This window comes from Phallusia mammillata, chromosome 6, assembly GCF_965637545.1.
Source record: "Phallusia mammillata chromosome 6, kaPhaMamm4.hap1.1, whole genome shotgun sequence".
NCBI classification, from domain to species: Eukaryota; Metazoa; Chordata; class Ascidiacea; order Phlebobranchia; family Ascidiidae; genus Phallusia; species Phallusia mammillata.
The window spans coordinates 9,702,646-9,725,163 of record NC_137257.1 but is presented as its reverse complement, the minus strand read 5'-3'; the positions used below and the strand labels follow the sequence as shown (position 1 = coordinate 9,725,163).

At 35.2% G+C, this 22,518-nt stretch overlaps 2 protein-coding genes across 4 annotated transcripts; one reads left to right on the top strand and one right to left on the bottom strand.

Moving 5' to 3' along the window:
- The first annotated feature begins 407 nt into the window (after positions 1 to 407).
- Positions 408 to 22,256, top strand: LOC145232726 (nucleolar pre-ribosomal-associated protein 1-like). 3 transcript variants are annotated; one of them, XM_080097395.1, is made up of 39 exons: positions 408 to 699; positions 973 to 1,115; positions 1,546 to 1,653; positions 1,753 to 1,848; positions 2,887 to 2,968; positions 3,038 to 3,157; positions 3,723 to 3,955; positions 4,441 to 4,571; positions 4,855 to 5,019; positions 5,676 to 5,862; positions 6,327 to 6,497; positions 6,789 to 6,905; positions 7,370 to 7,522; positions 7,658 to 7,777; positions 7,851 to 8,020; positions 8,209 to 8,381; positions 8,800 to 8,923; positions 9,380 to 9,476; positions 9,545 to 10,276; positions 10,480 to 10,553; positions 10,681 to 10,918; positions 11,192 to 11,438; positions 11,546 to 11,654; positions 11,741 to 11,797; positions 11,868 to 12,047; positions 12,316 to 12,475; positions 12,650 to 12,796; positions 13,204 to 13,348; positions 13,576 to 13,659; positions 14,318 to 14,563; positions 15,123 to 15,265; positions 15,689 to 15,842; positions 16,105 to 16,220; positions 16,549 to 17,267; positions 17,521 to 17,660; positions 18,085 to 18,186; positions 18,299 to 18,364; positions 18,690 to 18,825; positions 21,655 to 22,256. In XM_080097395.1, the coding sequence occupies exons 1-38, from the start codon at positions 543 to 545 to the stop codon at positions 18,782 to 18,784; spliced, it is 6,501 nt and encodes a 2,166-aa protein (XP_079953521.1). In that variant the 5' UTR covers positions 408 to 542; the 3' UTR covers positions 18,785 to 18,825; positions 21,655 to 22,256. The 3 variants fall into 3 exon arrangements, with proteins under 3 accessions (XP_079953521.1, XP_079953522.1, XP_079953520.1); XM_080097396.1 differs by lacking the exon at positions 21,655 to 22,256 and adding an exon at positions 21,154 to 21,176; XM_080097394.1 differs by lacking the exon at positions 21,655 to 22,256 and having other exon boundaries at positions 18,690 to 18,828.
- Positions 18,945 to 22,488, bottom strand: LOC145232727 (uncharacterized). Its single transcript, XM_080097397.1, has 5 exons — positions 22,340 to 22,488; positions 20,618 to 20,708; positions 19,708 to 20,502; positions 19,558 to 19,642; positions 18,945 to 19,356 (listed from the first exon to the last, which is right to left on the bottom strand). The coding sequence occupies exons 2-5, from the start codon at positions 20,655 to 20,657 to the stop codon at positions 19,269 to 19,271; spliced, it is 1,008 nt and encodes a 335-aa protein (XP_079953523.1). The 5' UTR covers positions 20,658 to 20,708; positions 22,340 to 22,488; the 3' UTR covers positions 18,945 to 19,268.
- Between the last annotated feature and the right edge of the window lie 30 nt (positions 22,489 to 22,518).

Here is a 22,518-nt window from a genome sequence, read left to right as displayed (position 1 = left end):
GTAAAGCAGCCTGTATTATTTTTGTGTTGAAAACTTTGTAGAGTTTAGAACAGGGGGGACAACGTGCGGCCCGCGTGAAACCAAACCGAACCTGAACTCACATGACAAGATGTTTGACTTTCTAAAATTTTATCAAAAACGGAATAGTGTTTCTAGATCAGGATCATAGAAGTTTACAACAAATAATCAAATTGGGAATTCCCCTGTAATCTCAACGAGCTTGATCCTTAACAGCGTAGTCCTAATTACCTCTCTCACTTTTTATCTTTAGGTAACAATTTAATAATATTTGATCAAAAGTGAATATCTGTGATTAAAGAAATGTATTTTAAGCTAACCTTGAGCAAAGGTATCAAGATTTAGTTTTTTTGTTTGCCTTGTTTTGTATTTGTTTTACTCTAGCAACCTGGAATAGTCGATTTGCCATGTGCGTGCTGCTCCGCAACATCAAATCTTATTTATGCTTGCAGTCCTACGAAAACACATTGCGCTGACAAGTAAAGTTACCAGAGAACCTTTTTCTCCGCTTTCAAAACAAAAACATGGGTAAAAGAAAAAAGAAATCTGGAAATGAAATAGACAGCAAACGTCAAAAATCTGGGAAAGCTGCCAACTCTGAAAGACCTGGTAAAGAAAAGGAAATCTTTACTTCCATTGAATTTATTCAGTTGCTTCAAGATCCTGTACTTTATGTGAAAGGTAATTAAAAGATGCTATTACTGCTCGGTGTCATGTCTAATTAAAGTATTTAGTATGTTTATGGACATGTGTTTATTTATGTTTTTGCTACTGCATTAAAAATGTATATCTTTGTATTTGCACTTTTAAATGTTCACCTAGTTTGTGATAATGTTTTTTAATGCTGCGTTTGTCAGTTTACAGTTTTACGCAATACAGTGTCCTCTAATAAGTTCAGTATTTAAACTACTGGGAAGCAACTATTTAATTGATTCCATGGAAACTGTTTTTTAGGCTTACAACGTTTTTGTCAAGCAAGCAGACTGTTCCGAGATTCTATCATCACTCATGATGTTGTCAAAGCATATATCTCTGTATCACCAGAATGCTCTGAGATATTCAAGTGCATTGAAAAAGGGAAAACATCTTCAATGAATGTAATAATCTTTTTGTCACTCAAATTAAGAATATTATAGACATACAGTTACTTACCATTATATGCTAAAAAACATAGCCTAATGATATGTTTAAGGTTTACAGCACTTGCCTAGATTGATCAAAATTAAGATAATTGTCAATAATATTTATGTCAATGTGAAACTTAAGTCAACTAAATTAATGCTTGATGCCCAGTTTTGGTATTAAACAGATTTGGTAAGACTTTTTAGCCTTTTATTCCTAATAAACTGCAATGTCGTAATCTGGCTACACTATATATACAATAGCTGCAGTAAAATTTAACTGTATCTAACCATTAAATGCAGCTTAATTAGTCGCAAGTTGCACAGCGGTATCGAAAGTGGCAGAATTGTCATGTAATTGGGAAGTTTTTTTATTTTTATATATTTGTTTTTATTTTATTTTTAGGTATGTCTTGTCTTTGAAACATTTTTTACAATACTGTTACGAACTGGAGGAAACTTAGCAGAGACATATGCATCAGTGGGAGTTTCAATGTGCAGGCGAATTTTACAGGTATATATTTACATTTTTTGTGATAAAACTTTTTCACGTTTATCACTTTGCATTGGTTCAGTGTACGGTCATTTGATTTACTGAGATTTAACTTTTTAGGCACACCTGCGTGAACTCTATGGGGCTTTGAGCTTAAGAAATCCAGCAAAGGTTATTGTTCCTACATTGCGAATGTTGACATCTATGGTTATGCAGGTATATTATTATGTGTTCACCAGTGGCGTATCCAAGGGGGGAGGGGGCTTGGGGGTCCGGACCCCCCCCCCCTCAAAAAGTTGTGCGTAAATTAAATAGGCCAAAATCGTTCCGTTTACCACTGCGTGATAACAGGGAGTCGTTATTTCAATGACGCGAGCCTTCAATCTCTTGTATTCGCTTGTTATCTAATCGCCAATTGTGACATAACAAGGGTTTAATAAGGAGGTTTATGCGCTAACAATCGGAAAGTTACGTTCCGGCTAGGACGCTGGTAGCAGTTTTGGTAACTGCACTAAGTGCAACATATCAAACTGTTTTTGCATTTGAACAATGTAAAAGTGTTAAAAACGTGTAATGTCGTGTTGCTTTGATCCGCCAAACATGTAATAGTTTGTCAAAAACATTAGATCGATGTAAATCGACTTAACAGTAGGATTACCGCTTCAGAAAGACATTTAGTTCTTTAGAAATTGGACCCTGTTTTTTTAAGCAACGATTTTGATTACCTGACAGTCACGCTTATTTTGCAGCTGCAGTTTGGAGTAAGCTAGATAGCAGCGGCGAAATCAGAAAACTACAAAGCTTTCACTAAAACTACCTGTTCTTCCTGTCAATTAGATGGGTAGAGAAACCGCCAATTTTGGAAAAAGTGCTTTGCCGCACAACGTGTCGTTTCAACGACGTGTGGCGTCATAATGACATCATTAGGGATTTCCCCACAAAAAATTGTTGGACCCCTCCCTTTAAAAATTCCTGGATACGCCCCTGGTGTTCACCCATGTAGAGGATTTTAGTTGCATTTTCTATTTATTCACATTACATATGTGATCAACTCGAATTGTCTGCAAATCTAGAATTTTGTTGTTGATTAGGCTACATGTATATATGTATGTCTTCCATTCTCTTAGTTTAAATTTGTCATCATAATTTCCTTTTCCCAATGTTTTGCCTTTAAATCATTAATCAGTCTCACAAAATGTTTGTTTTTAAATTTTATGGCAAACCAGCATTAACTACGAAATTATTTAATTTTAGGGCAGTGAATGTGCTAATGATGTTGTCACAAGTTTGGATTTAGGTGGAAAAGTTATGACAGCACTGGCGAAGTATCAACCTGGTAAGGAAAACTAGAATGGAAAATGTTTGGGGCGGTTTGAATACAACCACTATTTTCTTTACTATTTAGCACCTAAGCATGAAAAGCAAGGAGCATCTACAAATGTTCGGTTGTGCTTTGTCAGATTTGTGTTATCATTCTTCATGAGTGATGATGTTGAAACTTTAAAGCAAGTTTTGGAAGCGAGAGGTGTGTTCATTTTAACTAACATAATAGTTATGGGACGAGTACCCATTACTCGGTATCGATACTCGTAGTCGGTATCGAAATATTTTCCCTCAGTTTTCGATACCAATGTTCAATACCGAAGGTTGGTTTACACCATAAGAATATGGGCAACTTTTTGCCAATGTTTGCTTCGTCAGCACAAATCGGGAAAAAGTTTTGCCAGGATACATTTAATTTTTTCACTATTGTGTGGAGATCACTTTTTGTCTATATGCTTCTACATATTTAAGTACTCAGTACTCCGTAATCAGTATTAATTTTAAAGGTATGTATATGTGGTACTTGTATTCGGTATCAGTACTCATTTTAAAATCTTGTATCACCCCATCACTATAACACAATGTGAACTCTGCTGCATGTAATGTAAAAGCTAGACAAAATGAACCGAAAAATGTCATTTGTTACAATGGTCATGTTATGAGCAATAACCAAACTCAAGATTACTGCTGGCATACCAAAAAGACAATGTTTTTTTACATTTTGATAGCTTTCCATTTTGCACATAACAGCAATAAGACTGTTTCAGGTTTTGTGGATGCTGTTTTTCGTGGTTTGCCAAAAGATCCTGCCTCTGTGATTCATATATTTTTGTCTGGTCTACTCGACAAGGTTATAAAAAACCTCAAGATTCCTAAAACCAACAAGATTAAACTGTTGGCAGCTCATGATGTCCTACTGAGTGTTGCTGAGCTATTTTCATGGGATGGAAACTATGATATCGATCTTGATGATGAAGATGAAGAAAAAGACCAAGAAAAGGTAATTTTAAAAATACTCTTCTGATTACTGAATTAATTCTAAATCTAACCTATTAACATTTCCCAACTTTGAAATGTTGGACCCATTCCATTTAAACTTTTTGGATTTGGCGCTAGTTTGGAACATTTACAATGTTTGGTATCTCCATAAAACTATAAATCAACACCAATTAAAACTTAGTTAGGATGAAATAAATATGTTTGTCTGACTGTTTTGTACAACTAAGACATAAGCACAAAAAAGATTCACACAAACCAAACAGAATATTCTTTTGTTAAGTTCGATTAAGTATTTTTATTTGGTCAATCTAGTTTGGACAGCTTTTGATTGATTACTGCAGAGACACTTTGCTTAACCCAGCATATAACATCAATCTATTGGAATCAGACTCCAATTTCCGTCACTGATATTTAGGGCTTCTTGATACTATGAACCCCCCAAATTTAATTGTACATAAATTGTATCAAATGCTTTTTGTGTATTAGTCAGCAGACACATGCAAAACAGCTGGCATTGAAAAAATTCACCAACTTGCTTATGATTTTTTGTATCACTCTTGCTGTCCTTTCAAATATGGCATCAACTTCAGAGATAAACAATATGGGACTTCAGTCAGGTTAGTAAATTTTATTCAAACAGAATATAAGATTTAAACTTTTCATGAAACCGAAAAATCTATTTATTTGCTTAACCACTTTTTTCAGCGTTTTTATGTAATTAACTCTCATGTTATAATCTCAACTGGATTTTTTTTACCAAATAGCTGCATTTGCAATTAACGATTTCTATGCAATTAAATGGATTGTGCAAATGAAAATAACTGTGTTTATCTATGCATGCTATTCCAAAACTATTTGCATTGTGTATTTTTGATCACAAACTTATAAAATATATTTTAGGTCACAAAATCATGTACTGTTGAAGTTTTTGATTGATTTGAAAGGTGCTTCAAGCAATAAATTTGCCCACAAACTTGTGGTTGAGATTCTCAAAGCATGTCCTGATTTGCTGACCAGTTATCTATTGACATGTAACTTATCATTTGACCCAAGACCCTCTGAGAAGTGAGTACTGTATCGGTAAAGTTGTTGTTACGGCCATATGAAGTCTCAAAATTATTGTTATTTAACAACCAGTTATTTTGACACATGAGCAATTGAAGTATTGTTAATGCATTTAAGTAGCTTAAACTGGTGATGCACCGAAGTTTCTGTTGGCCGAAACATGTTGGGCAAAAAGGCTGTTTTCTGATGTTTCAGTTTCAGCCCGAACTATTTTGAAAATTCAGCCGAAACCAAACTTTTTGATTTAGTATCTGCACTTTTATTTTTGCTAATATGAAACATCATAAATTAACTAATTGTTGTACTGTATCTATAAAATGCGAGCCACATTGTCTGCAAATTGTTACAAGTTTAGTAAAGCTTCTGCATTGTGAAAGTAATTTTGGTTTGTCATAATTGAGTTCACTTGCATCAACAACACAAGGTTCGGTTGAAAACATCCATTGAAACAGTGATTTTAGGTTTGGCCTGATTTGGCAAAATTAATTCTGCCTCATATTTAGTTTTGCCCTAACCTTTTTAGGCGGGTTTGATGCACCACTTGTTTAAACCACTTTGTTTAACACCTGAGCGATTGTTTTATTACCGTTTTGTGCACAGAATGCATCATGTGAGTATTGTTTAACAATTTTTGACATGATTTTGTTCAATACCAGATGGTTTCAAAACTGCGACCTGGTAATGGATATATATGTATTACAACCCTCTGTGCCACCTGCAGTCACTGATGCTGCAAAAACTTGCCAGTTACCAAAGTGTGACCATAGCAAACTTGTTTCCATGGCTATTTCTGGAATTGTGCCTTCAGCATTTAAGCGAAGTAATATGAAAGCTGCTCTAAAGGTAATGCTCACTTATTAGTATTTGGTACAAGAGGTAATTCAAAACAAATTAAAAAAATTTTGTTGTCTTAAAAAAATTGAGTTTCTTGAATTTTGCCTCATTCGAAAAATGCTAGATAATTGTTGTGTAAGTGCTTTTAGATTTTTCAGACTATCCTAAAGTTGTTTTCTAGCATGGTATTTTTAATTGCAATACCCTTTAAAAGAGTCAAACATTTACTTTAAGAAACAATAAACATATGTATAGAAATAAATCCATTTAAATTAACATTGGTCAATTGCATAATATGGTTAATTGCATATGTATCATAAATTCCAACTATAGGTATTTGTTTATTAAAACAAACCAGTTAATTACATAATGCTTTTATTTGCATAAAAACATAAACAAACTGTCAAAAAATCAAATTCTTTTGGCCAAAATACTAAATCCTTCACCAAACCTTGATTGTGTATCTTTTGCAGCATGCAAATACTGAAGTTCAGTTACAAGGTTGCAAGATACTGATCATGGCGCTGAACCAACTTAAAACAACAATAAAGTTTATTGAAAATGAAAGAAACTGGACAAAAAGCAACTTTTCTCAACAAGAAAGACAACTGCTTAAAAATGTTTTGTGCAATGAAACAAGCAAGGTATTGTTTTTTTGTATTTAAAATGAAAAGAATATTAATAAAACAATTAGATTTGTCTGCTGAAAGCAGAAAATTTAGCATGGTCGCGACTTAAGTAGAAATTTAAGAATCCTGAATAACATCAACAGTTAGACACAATAAACGAGCACAATTAATAGTTGTGTGTAAGATTTTTACTGATATTTAATGACTAATTTCCTGATTTACGCTTTCAATTACTATGCAGATTGTGTTTTTAAACTTTGTGATGATTTTGATTTGATAAATTGTTAAAATTCTGTATGCTTGAAGGTTTTGCCTGACATAGGATCTGTCATTGGAATTTGGTCATCGATTGAATCATCCAAGGATACAAACTGTAAAGCTGTGCAAGAACAACTTCTACTTGTATTATCTCTCTATCAACAAGTAAGTTAAATTTCCAATTTGATGGTATTCCTGTATTACTTAAATTTTTGTATTACTTTAATATATTATTACTTGAACAAATTTTTTTTGTAAAATAACAGCTATCTCACAACATCACAAATCTGTTTTTCAACTTCATTTTTTGTTTTTATTTCGATTCCAGAATGGGTTTGTAAATAGTTATAGTGAGGCAAATCAAAATAATAAATCTTAACAAAGTGATTCTGGGAATCTGGGATTCATTTCCTATTCTGTTACCATTGGTCTTGTCTAATTTTAATCCCCCTCTGTGTTGCCTTTTTAGACACTGAAGACGCTTTCATAAGTATCTTTATCAGATAGCTAACTGGTTTTAACCTGAATAAACATTTCCTAACTTATAAATAAAGCTAATAAAGTTGAACATAAAAAATCCCCTGTAACTTTGTCACATTCCTATGTAAGTTAGTTTCAATTTTATTTAGAACCTTCCAGAAGTATTCAGACAATGCCAGTATGACTTCAGTCGACTTTTACATGGAATCGGCTTCTCAATAGTGACACCCAGTGACAATGTAGTGTTGTATGCAATAGAGATCATATCTCATGCACCACACAAATACAAGTGGTTTAGAAAGGTCGGAAAATATTTAAATTTTTTGTTTGCAGTGTTACTAAACATAAAATTCTAAATAAGTTTGGAGGTGAAAAGAGTTTTTATCACTCAAAGTTGTTGGATTGGAATGTCATTTGTCATATTATATTTTTAATAGGGTGAGAGCAAGCAAACATCTTTCTACCAGCTTACAAAGATAATTTCAGATCTTTATAAATCACATACTTTAGATTCCAGCTATACAGTTCTTACGAAGGTTTTGGATTTGTTCAAAAAAGTGAGTTTTACCTAAAAAAAATGTGGACGTTTTATTGTGTTTCAATTTGTTTGCAACACTGTTTGTTTTGCAGGTTTGCATCATTAATGACATTGTTGCCCATTCAGAGGATTTTGATTGTCTTTTAGTTTGGATAAAAAATGTTTTCACTGCAAATGATCCAACAGAGACAGAATTTTTGCTGACTTTTCTTGATGACTTATGTGCTGCAGTAGCCAAGCGACCTCATCGTTACAAAATAAGGCAACTAAACTGTGTTGAATTAATAAAACAGAGTAGTTTCTTGACAATATGTTGAGTTGTTGATTATCGAATAATTACTGACAGATTAGGTATCAGTGCGTTTGTTGATGTGCTTGCAGAATTATTTTTTTTACTGCAAACAGGTTTAAGGTTGGTATCAACTAATCAACAGCATTTTGCTTTTGCAGATATTTGGACAAAAACACTGCCTTTCATGCTGAGGCATCCCCATCCAGCACTGGTGTGCCATCCACTGACAATGGTGAAACTGAGGAATGGTGGGAAAATATCCCTGACATTGAAATCCAACAAATAAAAATGGACATTCATGAATGTTCAGTGGCAGATGAAAATCAGCCTGGTATATTTTCTTTCTATTGTTTACATCATTGTTTTCAATTTGTACTTGAAGCCCTAGAAGCAAACTGATTGCTAGACATTCTCTCACTTTTTTCAAACATATACTAGCTGTGAGAAAAGATAGGTCTACTCTGAAATTTTGTGTGTAACATTTTAGAAGGATGTATGACCTAGAACTGTTCAATTTCCAAGCAAAGTTGGTTCTCCTTGTTAACTTTTTTGTTGTTATTTTGTTGATTATTATATAATAGTCAGCAATTTTAATCAACCACAGACTATATGTTTGATATTTAGTTTGATTCAATTCTGTAGTTACCTGGCATCAATAACTGTGATACTTGCTATTGCACACTCCTGTTTGCTTGTTTCTAGTTTGGCAGTCATAATGTGAATTGTAAAATATTCGTCTTTTTGTTTAGGTCAAAAAGTTGGCAAAAAAGGAACAAAACATTCCATTTCTCTTCTAATACCAGCAGTATTTGAATGGATAAACTTGCAAGACAATTCAGAAAAAGTTTCAAAAAAGAGCAATTCTTTGGACAGGTGAAATGGTTTAGGAAAACTACATGTGTGATTTTCATAAAAGCACCATTTATATTGTTACCTACATCAGCATGTTTAGTGTTTTGACTTTTCTATTTGTTTTCCTATCCTAATTTATTGTTGTTGGTATATTCTGCTGAAAGCCTTCAAATGAGTAACATTTGTTGGTGATGTAAGAGAGCTTTGTAATAATTTCTCGAATGTTTTTAAACCTGTGTTCATCAAAATGATTTAATAAGTTGTTTTAGATAAAAATCCGCACATATTTAAAATTATAAGTAATGTGATTTTATTTCTGTGACACTAGCTGATCTTAGAACAGACTCTAAAACCGTTAGTAAGCTTATAAAAATGATTTCAGAAAATTAAAAGGTGCTACCAGTAATTAGTCTCTTCTGCTGCATGAGCATTTATGAAACTGCTTTATGTTTCTTAATACTCTAATTGTTTTTTTAGATATCTGGTATCAGTTGTAACTGAATTATATTATCTACACACAATGACTGATACAAGCGGTACATTTGTAAATGTACTAAAGAGACTTAGCAAACAGGTCTGTAAAACGTAAAAACATACTATTTCTGCTTATTCAGCTGTTATTTATTCTAATTTTTGTTTCAGATGGAAGAAATAAATAAACTGCCAATGTTAGAAACGTTTCTTCAGTTGACAATTCCAGGCAGTCAAATTAAAGCTAAAACAAATGAAGAAAATCATATTGCCAATTTGGCAAGTTGGTTTGGTGAAATTCACCGTGTTTTTGATTCCTTGGCTTCAGCTAAACCAGGAAAAAACAAAAACAAACTTAAAAAACTTCAAGACACCTTGGATTCTGCACCGTCTATTACCGACATAACAAATGCTGACTCTTTCACACTAAACCCTTTTGAGATTCACTCAACAAAAACTCTAATTGCCCAAAGTCTTAATTACATTAGCCTTGTCCTGCAATCAAGTACAATTGTATTAAATGAAGCAAATGTATCATGTTTGAAAGTAGTCCATTTTCTGATGGAACTCATTCATACTTTGCTTACAAAGTGCCAAGGAGATCACTTTATTGCAATTGCAACTTCCATTTTAAGCAACTGTGTCATGAAGGAAGCTTATTTTTCTGCAAAAAATCCTCAAATTTCTGCTGAAATCAGTGCAAAAGTGAATGCAATTATTTTGCGAATTTGTTTACATAATGATAATAAGGACTTTGTTGATGATGTTGGATATTATTTGGAGCATTTTTCAAATGTTTTGTGTGAATCCATGTCTGGCCGACAATCTAAAGATTTGAATGAGGTTCTTGTAGAATCATTTGACAAAATATCTTCTTTGCTGCCTATTGCCTGTCTACAAAAGGTAAGATTTTAGCATGTACTAAATGAAAACTATACTGTAGAGTTTTTATCATATTGATAAGTTTATATCAGGCCATGTTTACATGATGGAAAACAAGTTGACCAGCTGTGTTCATGACATCAATATGAATTTATAGTCAATTTCATTATGAAACACAGTCAAATTATTTAAGCAAACAAACAATGGCCTTTCCCTATTTTTAGACTCTAATGTCATCTGCAACTTCATTGAACAAGGAAAAAAATCAAGACCAATTTAATATTCATGTAGCAGAAAGGTAATCTAGTTCTTAAATATTTCATGCAAATAAACAAAAAAGTAAACTGTTAACAATGTTTTCTTATATTGTACAGTAAAACACTCTATTCATTTATCTTACCAATCATTTTCTTTTTCCTATGTAGGTGTGTTCATTTATTGGTCCAGAGGTCCTCTTTTAATCCACTTGCTTCCAATGAAATTTCTACCTTGTTTTCACTTTTACTAAATGTTGATGTGGAAAGTGACCTTGGCCAGCTTTACTTAACCAGTCTAGTGGATTTTTGCACTAAATTTCCAACATCTGTTTTGCACATGAATCCTACAGTGTTAGAATGGTGCATTGATAAATGTGAAAATTCTTTATCGTTTAGGTTACTTGAGGTAAGTGTGAACACAAATCTCTGTGCTATTTGTACAAATAAAAAGTTTTTAATTTGTTGGTACAATTTGATTACGGTGACATGTAAACATGATCATGTACAGTTTTTTGTAAATATCGAAATTCAATATTTATTTTCCACAAGAAAAAAATTCCAATTTTATTTGTTTGGTGTTAAATGAAATTTAAAGTAATCATATTTGTAAAATTGGGATTTTGTTGTCCTTATTTTAAACCACTAAACATTTCTATTAATCTGTTGCCACCCTTCACAGATTGCCCTTAAACACAGCTTTTCACACCAATCCCACTTCATCAAATATGTTTTGATGCTTTTGAAATCAAAACATCTGGATAGCTGCTCACCAGTCATTGCCAAAGCCACAGAAATGCCATTGTTGTTGTGTGGTTCAAAATTCTTTGAAGAAAAGTTGTTAAACAAGTTTAAGAAGTATTTCAAACAACTCATTTCTGAACAACTTGTGGAGAAGACATTAGATAAAGTAAAAACTAAATTTGAGGGTAAGTCATTTCATAAACAATTGTATCTTTTGCTTGCTCCCAACCATCTTGTTAAAATACATTAAAAAAAACACAGCTTTAATGAAAATACTTTTTTATGTTTTTAGGGTCACTTTTGACATGGGCTATAGAAGAACATTGTATTTCTGAGAGTCTACAAGATAAACTTATTAATAAACTTGCTGACAGTTTTACAGTGGAGAACGTACATTCCAGGTCAAACACATTTTAAATCGCTACCATAGGCTAGCACAAATACTGTGATATAAAATGAAATATAGCCAAACTTTTTTCATTTGCAGGTGGAAGGTAGCTGAAACTTTGTTAAAAAAACTGCCCATTGAAGCAACAGATTTCAGGTAACTTTAAAAAATCATTAATTTTGCAATTTAGGTGGCAATTGAAATAGTAACAACTTTGCATTAACAGAGCAAAATTAACAACCTCACTTCTGACAATTGCACATGATGCTTTGAAGAGCGGATGGTCTTCTAAAATGTCATTTGTTCTTCAAGTTCTGACAACTCTTTTTGAAAAACTTAATTCTGTTGTGTCTTTAGATGATGATTTAATTCAGGCCTGGAATCAGTTTGTTAAATCAGCATTGAAGTAAGTTTTGTATGCTTGTTTTTTATATATTTTAGTTGTTGCATAATGTTTTAATGTGTTATGGTGATAATGATTCTGCCATTCTGCTTGAACTGCCTGCCTTGTTGCAAGTCCACCCAAAGTTTTATAATGTAAAAATGTAGTTCTGTTCCTGTTTATTGTTTAACTTAATTTTGTTTTTAAGCTCAATTTTAGGGATATTTCAATTAACATGTATATTTGCTGCATTCAGGGCAGAGTTTCTTATCGGTAAAATAAACAATTTTAGGTATCAGATCGCAAGTTCGGAAGTTTGTGATTTTCTGCGACAAAGAATATGCAAATTTAATATTGAAAACACCCACAAGCTGCTGCAACCTACGACAATCTTTAAAATGTTAACCAGCCATTCCAGTTTCCTGGAAGTAGCCTTGTCAGGGAACAGTGAGGTAGGTTGAAATTAAGTTGGAAAATTATCTTAAGTCTTTCAAAAAATACTTGATTACTACATGGTCCAAAAATACTCTGTTTGCTTGTTAAAAAATGTGATTTTACTAAGTCTGGTTATTTGGGTCCTGACTGTGTTTTGGTTGCCATAAACATTGTTTAAATTTGGTTTGCAGTTTAGCCAAGCCAAGACCAGTCTTATGCAACTTTTACATTCATTGGTACAACGTTGTGACACATCAGCACTTCAAACCGCCGACTACCATTATCTTCTGGCAGCTTATCATGCCACTCTTTCTGATGCTGATCAGTGCATTCTTCAGGTAAATGATGGTATTCCATGTTATTTTTCATTTTTTCTGTGTTGAGAATATTAAACCAGTTCACAACAACATTTAATTGTATTAAATGCGATTCTAACTTAAAAGCGGTATATATTAGTGCAAAACACTACATTAGTGCCACAGAATCAGGAATATATTGCTCATGGTGGAAAATATATAAAAATATTGGGAACTCGAAGTCAAAAAACTTCGTAGACCAAACCCTTGAGACAAATTTAACAACTAACGAGTGAAAGAAAAGTTGGGAAATCTTGCTGGATAAGGACAACGCGACTGGGTGTGGCAGCATGGGTGGATACTAGCCAAAAATGAAAGCCAAAAAGCCCAGTGTCAAACCAATTGAGAAAGCTAGTGTTCGCTCTTTTGCAACACAATGTTTTTTGTAGATTTTATTGCTGTATGAAGCAAATGGTGTCTCGACGGCAGACTGCAGCCCATTTCTGTGGGGAAACACTGCTGTCGAGTCGTATCAAGCTCGAAAAAACATGGGTGAAACACTGTACAGAAATCCAGCTCCCAACAAAGTTCTATGTGAGTATCAAAATTACAGACCTCTTTGCACACGAAAATTTCTATAGTATTTTTTTAAGTACGGTCACGATTAGCTAACCATACACTTAACAAAAAAAAAACTGCTGCTTTGGTGACAAGGATTTGATTGGTTGATCCTGTTTGTGGTATAATGAGGTCACATATGTCATATTATATTACATTGTTTGCTCAACGCAAAACTAATACTTAACTTGGTTCGTTTTCAGCATGCATTGACTCCGAAATTATGAACAACACTTTGCGGGAGTTTCCTATCAGAAGAAGGCTGATCACTTTGCAACAATTACGGGGTAAGAATATCGCATATGCAATTGCGTATGGTTTCAGTTAATGCCAACCCGGTACATCGTAAATTCCATTTTTTGCATCTGTAGCCTTGTTTGAGTAAAGATAATATGGTAAACATAACTTTAAATTGAATTGCAAATTTACCAATGGGCCAAAACGCAAATGTTCTGTTCGGTCGAACACCGAGCATCTAACGTTTATGCTCAGTGCATTGTGATGTAACAAACATTTCCAATTCCTAGCTAGATTTGTAGCTTTCCAAAGGTCCGTTACGTCACCAGCGGTGTATTAAGCTGTACAGGCCCCAGAAGCACGCGGTTTTCGCCATTTAAAAAAAAGTCATTTTGGTTCTTGGATACCCTTTCGAATACTAGTTGCGTACGTTAGCAGGGCATGAATATGCAAATTTGTTGCTCGTGTCAGTTTAAGTTTGTGCAACTGCTCGAATGCGCAGCGAAAGCATCAAAAACAGCAAACCTCGGTACCTAGTGCTCGGGTTCTCGCTCAGCTCGGCTCGACCCATCCCTAATTCGTACATTTTTGAAAAAAAATCTCTGTCAGGAAACGTAAGGGTAAAGTAAAATCTGACCCACCTACATCCGAAATCATTTTCAAAAATTTATCAACCAACATACAGTAACGTTTAACATTTAACAACAGAAGAGCCCACCAAGAACCAGCATTACATTGAAGAGGTATCCGATCTTCGCTTGACTCCTCGTTATGATCCGCAATTCCTTCTTTCCGTATTTTCCACCATGCTTGTTCCGGAAAATCTCGTTGATTGCCGTTCCTTCCTTCGCCAGGGAGCACTTTCGTTTTTGCTTCTCAGCTTGTCCAGCCATTGTCCAATGATAAGAAATCTTGCTGCTGGATGCTTGGCACGGTATTATGATCTTGCCGAACGTAAGTCATATGTGAAAGCGTGAAGTCTATGATGAGTGTAGACAGTGCACACTGTTTCTACACTTAAAATGAGACAAGGCTTTGCAGTCTGTTGCTCCCGACAAACTGGAGTGCCATTAGGTGGCTACACTAGCCAATGTGGCCTTATGTCTTGTCACCAGCTGCACTGATGGGACGTTATGGGTCGAAACAGGGTACATTGTCTGTCCTAAGTCGTATGCGTTAGGACTAAGGAAGGTTTATGGTCAATAATAGTGTTAGTTTTGCTTCGAAATTCTCAATATGCAGGTAAACGATATACACAATCAACTTGGTATTAGCATCATTAACAAGAGATTTAATTGTTCTTTTACCATTGTTTTGTGGATGTAGGTATTTACAGCCGTGTCAATATTAACTCGAATTCCAAAGCGCTTTAAAGCCGTCTGTTCCTGAATGAAGGATCTTTGTTTTATTGTTTACCCTGTTAGGCCAAAGATAAAACCATTCCGTTGTTTTCAAGTTTAAAAATAAGTTTATGTTTGTTCTGGTTTATCAAGTAGAGGTGCCTTTTTTGCAGCTCTTTGGTTCTCGGAGAAGAACCTTACCCTCTACTTACTACGCTGTGTGCGAAATGCAGCACAAATAGAGAAGGGATCGTTTAAGAAGATTTCCACTATCATGGCACTTTACCTCTCAAAGATGGCTGAAATTATGATGCAGGTAAGTGAATTGTAATGCACACAAGTTTTTGGCATGTTTGTTATGTAATAAATTCTCGCTAATATGATGTTGTCCAAGGTTTAATATTGCCTACATTTTGGGGTTGGCTACTGTAGATGAATTGGCAAATGCGGCATTTTTGGTTGAACAATACAGGTGTACAGTGCGACAATAACGTGTTTTTATTACTTCCAAATCAGAAGTTTTACCAATGACTCATTAGTTTTAACAAAGTTTAATATATAATTTGTAACTCTTTTTTGATCTATGACATAATGTGAAGTTAGACACTTGTTTAAACCCAAAAGGACCAATATTAGCATTAATAACGTTTTGGAAATGTGTTACCACTCATGTGTACTAATTTGCTTTTCCCAGCTGAAAGTTGTACAAGCCTTTTGTATTAATTGTGTGTTTTGTTAGCCTGCTGAACACATTTACTTTGCTTTGAATCGATTTCTTCTTGTAAAACCGGGTCTTGATTTGCGACATGTTCCCGAATTCTACGTCCTATTCTTCAGCACTGACATGGAATATAAAACTGAACGCTCCTGGATGCTTGATCTTATGGCACAAGGTAAGAGGAAAGTATAGAGAAACTATTGCAATTTCAGTGTAAACGCTTCCTTATTGTATGTAGGTTGTTAAATTTTATTCTTTTACCTAAAACCTTATTATAAGAAGAAAACACTTTTTCTGGCAATAAGTGGAAAAACTATGAAAATAAGTGAAAACAAGGCTGTTGTTTGCTGCCTGGTTGCACAAAATAGGATATTTTTCTGTTTTTAGATTGACATACAAACATTGCTTATATTTGCCAACTATTTACATATGTACAGGTACACGTGACATGGGTGATTATCACGTGACGCAAAGTCGCCAGTTGCTACGTATTCTGATGACGTATTACGCGTCACCGACCAGTGACAACAAGACGAGGGCACAAGTACTTCAGGTTGTTTAAGTGACAAAGTTTTACTTTTTTCGATTTATTACTGTGGCCTAGGACCACTGGTTTTCAACCAGAACCATGGGTTAATAGTAACTTACTTTTGAAGTAAATTAAAGGAAAGCAAACAAACCAGATTGCAGACATGAAAGTATGGGTTTTCCTCACGTAATTTTAACGTGTTTTCTTTTGTAACTTAGTACTAAACAGCCTTTTTTAACAAAAACTACTTTTGCCTGTTTTTTGCTATAAACGACTAATGGGGGAAAACTCAAAAACTACTTATGAGTATCATAGAATTTTTCACATTTAAAACATGATTTTTTTCTCTTAGGTGCTGGAGCGATGTTGCGCAATCCGAGGCGCAGCCTTTGATCTGATCTTCAACCACGGCTTGTTGCCATGGTTACTCAACGTCGTCACACAACAAAACGACAGTACCGCGACACGTGATGGTGGTAGTGACGTTTCCAAGCGACAAGACCCAACTTCGGGGGTCGTTGCTATCTTCAAAAGCCTCTGGTGTGCTTTAGACCCTGAAAGAACTCACAATGTGGCCTTGGTAGATGAAAAGCAAACACCTGATACTGGGATTTCCCGTAGTGGGAACATACCTTCTGTGGTGTCCCATTCAGAAGAAGTGGAAGATATCGTGGCTGATGAACAGGAGGAAGTCTCAACGATAGGCGTTACGAGGGATTTCCCAAAGAGGTTCACCCCGGTGTCATTGCGTCTCGCACGGCAGCTCACAAATTTATCACTTGAGTTACTCAGCAACTTGTTACGCGTCTCCGGTGCTGACTCAGCAGAATTTAAACGCTTTGACTTAAGCTCTGATGCTGTAAAGCCCTTCATTGATGTGCTACACGTCCTTACCCTAATGTTTGCTTACTTGCGTGATAAGTACGGCGATGACGTTATCGGGAGTGATGTCAGAATCAGTGACCGGCAAGCGAAGGTTCTGTTTCATGTTGGTGAGTTGTTGGAACACAACCATGCCGATGGGATTATCAATTGTGCTTTGGTTTTGCTTTGTTGGAAACACGTGGGAAGGTATGTAAGATAAAAAAAATTCGAGACCGTTTTCATGAACATTTAAAGATTAGGCAGAATGGTCAAGTTAACTTATAAGTGGTTTGAGAACCGCTGTTTTGCACCAAATTAAAATTCCATTTGCCCCGTTTAACAAATGGTGAAATGTCTGCAAAATCCTTTTGTATGCAAAACTTTTACGTAGGTTTGAAATGATATAAACAGTGCTGTGTTTGCTTGGCAGTGGCACATGACATGCATCTTTTAATTAAAGGTCCTGCTTGTCTACTAACCCACTACAAATAATCACGTGGACGATGCGAACCATTGTGACGTCACAATACATCGGGAAGATTCTGGGCGAAAGTGTTTTATGGTTTAAGAACTGGATCAAGGTCCTAGGCGAAACGAAAGGTAAGGCCATTTTTGTGTCTCCATTGTGTGTCTGTTTCTAACGTACGAATGTATTGAACCCAAATACTATTGTATGTCACAAATGGATCTGGTTAAGTTTGATGGCGCATAGAAAATTTATTTGCAACTGAAATAGCTCGTCAAGAACAAGGCAATTTCCGAAGCATTCTAGGCGTAAACCATGTGAATTTCGGCCCTTTTTTTTCCAAAACACACACTTTTCTATTTTTCTACTCTTCTACTGTTGTGCCCTGGCGGAACAGGTCGTATGGTATTTAATACGAACAAACTTTGGTTGAAAAAATGTGGTGTGGTTTTTGTGTTACATAGTACTCATTTGTTTCGCTACCACGAATTTTGATTGCCAGAAATCATTTTGTGCCATTTGCCAGTAGTTTTTACGTACTGATTATTCAAATTTCAGACGAACCTCTTGCTGATGACCACAAGGTTGCGGTACAGAGACTGCTCCTACAAGTTTCGGAGTTTCTTTGCTTTAATTCCAGCGATATTACTAATTTTGAAGGTAAATATTACCTATGTTTTTGAGTGTTGCACGAAACTTTATTTTTCGTAAATATTCCCGACATTTAACCCTTGTAAACTTATAGTTTTAATTTCAAACATTTCGGTTACAGATCTATACATGTTGCTGCTCGAAGCTACAAAATGTGTCGGCAACCTCCCAGTACCAGCAATGCCAGGTCAAATTGATATAACTATACACATCAAGGGTATAAATGAGCCTTTTTTTATGGGCATACTATTACCGACCAGGACAAGCATAATTCATACCAAATTGAGCTCCTCTGGTATTTCCTGAACCGGAGATTAGTTTTAAAATCGGAATTCGTCCTGAAAATTAATTGCACCAGTAAAACTATTTGATAGACCTGCAATATCTACTGATCTAAGTTATGCACAACAAAATGCATACACTCTGTGTGCACTGCGGTGCAAATTTAACGGATGGTGAAACTCAGACTACTGTATTGTTAGTCATGTAAGATCAAATATGTTTGTTTGCAGAAAACGAAACTTTCCGTCACTTGGCTCTTTCCGTCACTTTGGACAATCAAAGAAAACACTTGATGTCAGAATGTTTGAAATCGTCACATTTATGACGTCATCAAAAAGTGTCTTTGAAAACACGATTCCGAAATGGGTACTTTAATTTGTGTTTTATTTTACAGTTTCCAAATAGTGGTACAGGATAAACAGTGAAAAAAGTAGCGCATATACATGTCAGGACGTATTTTACAGAATAAAAAAAGCAAGTACAGTTTTTAATTTTGCTTGAATTCATTTCAAGTTTTTTTCTGCTATATAGCACAATTTTTAGGGTTGTAAGGATTTGTAACTTATGAATTTATTAGCTTTTACTTAGAAAATAAGTCTGAAAAGTGTAGTATTTTGACTGAGTATTTAACATGGCATTTGGTTACAACTCGTAGGCAAGTAATAAGGCAGATGGCAACAACAAAAAGTAAGTAAAAGCTGTGACATTCATGTAGATACTGAAACTCTTGACTAAAATAGGATGGGAAAATAATAAATATACTTTAGAATACCTAAATAGGTACTGCGTGGTCAAGTGTTCGTTGGCTTCTACCACCCACTGTATAAACTAAGATAAGTATTCCGAACAACGGTGTACGGCTCCACGGCTTCGTTTCGGCTTCTGTTTACTGTTGACCTAAATTAAATGTTGTTTAATGACCTTCAACTAACTGTAAGCTTAAATGTATAGTCAATGTTTACATAACCCGTAATGTGTAAGTACTCTTATTTTGTCATCGAATAGTCATACATGTTGAATTACATTAACGCAACTAGTTTTAAATGCATAGCTTAAACTTCTCTATTTCAATCGAATAAAGAGTGTTGTTATGCTTACCTTCTCTTTAACAAAAGTGATGAGAGAACAGCAGTTATTCCTACAGCAACCAGTAGAAACGCCGACAAGATTAATACGTCCCGAGCTGTAAATTAAGCAACAGCTTGCATCATTTCCTTAGCCTAACTGTTACGCAGCACAAAAACACACCTTTTACACTTATCGCAAATATATTGGAGACGCCTTGATTTTCAAATACTGGAACCATATTTGGATCATGTTTTAGAGTGGAAAGTTGTACTCTATTCCTTCGAGGGGTTGTCGCCTCTTTGGAAACTGTAGTTTCTGCTTTGTCAGTAGGCCTGCTTAAGTCTTTCGGTTCGACGCTTGGTTTATCAGTTGTAGGGGCACGAAACAGTTTATTTGTTATTTCTGTTGTAACGGAACTTGTAGGTGTATGTTCTGGGCCCGAAAAGGTCGAATCCCAACCATTCATGGTGGTAGTGGTAGCCAATTGTGAAGCATTTCTGGTTGATTTAAACTTCTTGATGTCTGCCAAATGTGTGCTTGTCAAAACCACTAGGAGTTTTGGGCGGCTGGTTGATTTGTTTGGAACTGCCGTATTTTTTACTAAGGATTTGACATTGACCATAGAAATGCTTGGTTTGGCGGGATTTTCAGTAGTGGTAAAACTTTGCAGTCTGTCTAGAACGTTTTGTTGCAGCAATAGACCTTCTGTAGCAGTTGTAGTTGCTGGTGACGTTATAGATTTTTGGATTTGAGGTGTAGATTGGGTGTTTCCATTGAATTTCGGTATTTCATTTGGTAGAGTAATGTTAACTTGTGTTTTTTCGTGGTATAGTGTCGGCTGTTGTGTTTTCTCTTCTGTTGTCGTTTCATAATTATTTAAGCTCTCTCGTTTGACATCAGCGGAAACCATGGAAACCGCATCTTTCCGGGTCTGTGCAGTAGTGGTTGCAAAGGTGGAGGGACTTTCCATTTTTTCTGTTACGTAGCAAAATAAAAATAAATAACAACAAAGCAGACAAAAGGCAAGGCAATAATACAAAGCATAACTGTTAATACTAAATATTATGTTTATTATTTGTTACAAACCTACCGATTTTGACACTTGCATCTTTAAATATTGCTCCCAGCATAAACTTTAGATCGTTTTCCGAAACATTGGTTGCCAGACTGAAACTGGCTAACTGAAAGACAGAAAACTTGGTGACTTATATCCCAATAACTTGTTAATTCAACGTACAGCATTAGTGCCATGTTTTCGCCAGTTTGATTAACAAAACTGTCAAAATTTTCAACAAAGACCTATGTTGGTAGCCTACTAGTGAAGCACCGAGCCCAACTGAAAAGCATCCAGTTAATTTAAGTAGTCTGTAACACAAGGTTCTAATAAAAGATCCTTACCAGGCTTCCCAGATCTCTTTTATCTATGTGCAATACAGTTTCTTCTTTGTTTTTCTCCACTGTTGCTGCCTTATACACAACTAACCATATTGATGAGACCAAAAACAGTGCACAAATCAGTAATGCATATTGTCTCCGCATAAGCAAGAGGCTGGTTAGCATTGTCAATTTAAACTGATACTCTTCACGTAGCCTACAATACTAAACAGAATTATCGTTTTATTACAGGAATCTCAACCTTTCTTCTGTTGCATTGGTATTACACGCGTCTCCTGAATTTTTGCTTTTACACGCCGATACGGCTGCAAAAAACACGTACAAATGTTCTTCTAAATCTATCCTTTCATACCGTAAACCAGTGTTTCTTAACCTTTTTAGCGCTCGTACCCTTTGAGCTTTCATAAAATTTTCTCGTACCCCCTGTTTAAATGGCCGACGGAAGTAAATAAAATTGTAATAATAGGAATTAAACTCAGTGTATTTATAACTTGCGTGTTGAATGCATGCATTAAAACAGTATGCAAGTAGTACAAAATTAAGCCGTTCTAAAAATATATAACAAAGTAACTTGGTACGCTCATTGACAAATATGACTAAATAGCGGATAATTTCACCCTGCATGCCGTACCCCGCTTTGGTGCTTCGTACCCCCAAGGGGTACACGTACCCCTGGTTAAGAACCCCTGCCGTAAACTTTTCGAATAGTGTTAAATACCATAACCTTTGCAGGTTTCGCAGGAGGCAGAAAACGGCAAAAGTCAGTTTAAAACTAAATATTCCTGCGAAAACCTACCCAAACTGGATTTATCTTCAATTTTTTAAACCCCCCAAATCGAAAAAAATGGTTTGGAGATTCGGCAGGAGGCAGAAACCGGCAAAAAAACAGTTTGAAACCGGAACATTCCAGCGAAAACCTACCCAAACTGGATTTGTCTTCAATTTCTTAAACCCCCAAAATCGAAAAAATCTGTTTTAGAGGTTCGGCAGGACCCGGGTTTTTCCAAAACCGAAAGATCGAAAAAAAAACGAAAAGGCTACATAGCCATTGTAGGGCAGTAACTTATCGTTGATTCCTTTCAGTTCTTTTCACATGTCCATCGTCGGCCTTGGAAAGAACGGGGTCACGGTCCTTTAAAAGTTTCGTGACCATTTCTTATCGGGCAATGAGTTGTTCTTATCGGTCCTTTTGGAGGTCAAAAAGTCGAAGAAAAAAAACGGATTTTTCTTTAATTTTTTTCACAAAAATCGAACTGCTGAAATATTGACTTATGCCTGGTTCTTTATTTCTGAGTCCTGTGTTTTTGTGCTAGTATGTTTTTTTCAATGTGCACGTGAACAAGATACAATACAATACAACTTAAGTGCATGTAGAAGCATTTATTTCACTATTTTTCCATAACCTGCCTTGGCTTACCGTGATTTATACACTGGGCTTCGGATTATGTCGATGTAGAGAACACAAACCTCCGACTGTAGGAGTCGATTTCACATCAAACTATTTCTTATTTTCAATGTTTTTAATATGTAGGCTACCATAAACACATTAGCTTAAAGGTGCTGAAATTCGTCACTCACAGAAAAGTTTGTAATCAA

Bases quoted from the DNA above. Each gene is read 5' to 3' on its own strand.
- LOC145232726 (XM_080097395.1), top strand. From the start codon at position 543: ATGGGTAAAAGAAAAAAGAAATCTGGAAATGAAATAGACAGCAAACGT. The intron at 6,906-7,369 runs GTAAGTTAAATT...AATTTTATTTAG, and splicing joins TATTATCTCTCTATCAACAA to AACCTTCCAGAAGTATTCAG. The intron at 11,439-11,545 runs GTAAGTCATTTC...TTATGTTTTTAG, and splicing joins AGTAAAAACTAAATTTGAGG to GGTCACTTTTGACATGGGCT.
- LOC145232727 (XM_080097397.1), bottom strand. From the start codon at position 20,657: ATGCTGGGAGCAATATTTAAAGATGCAAGTGTCAAAATCG. The intron at 19,643-19,707 runs GTGTGTTTTTGT...CTTAATTTACAG, and splicing joins ATTTGCGATAAGTGTAAAAG to CTCGGGACGTATTAATCTTG. The intron at 19,357-19,557 runs GTAAGCATAACA...CATTTAATTTAG, and splicing joins TCACTTTTGTTAAAGAGAAG to GTCAACAGTAAACAGAAGCC.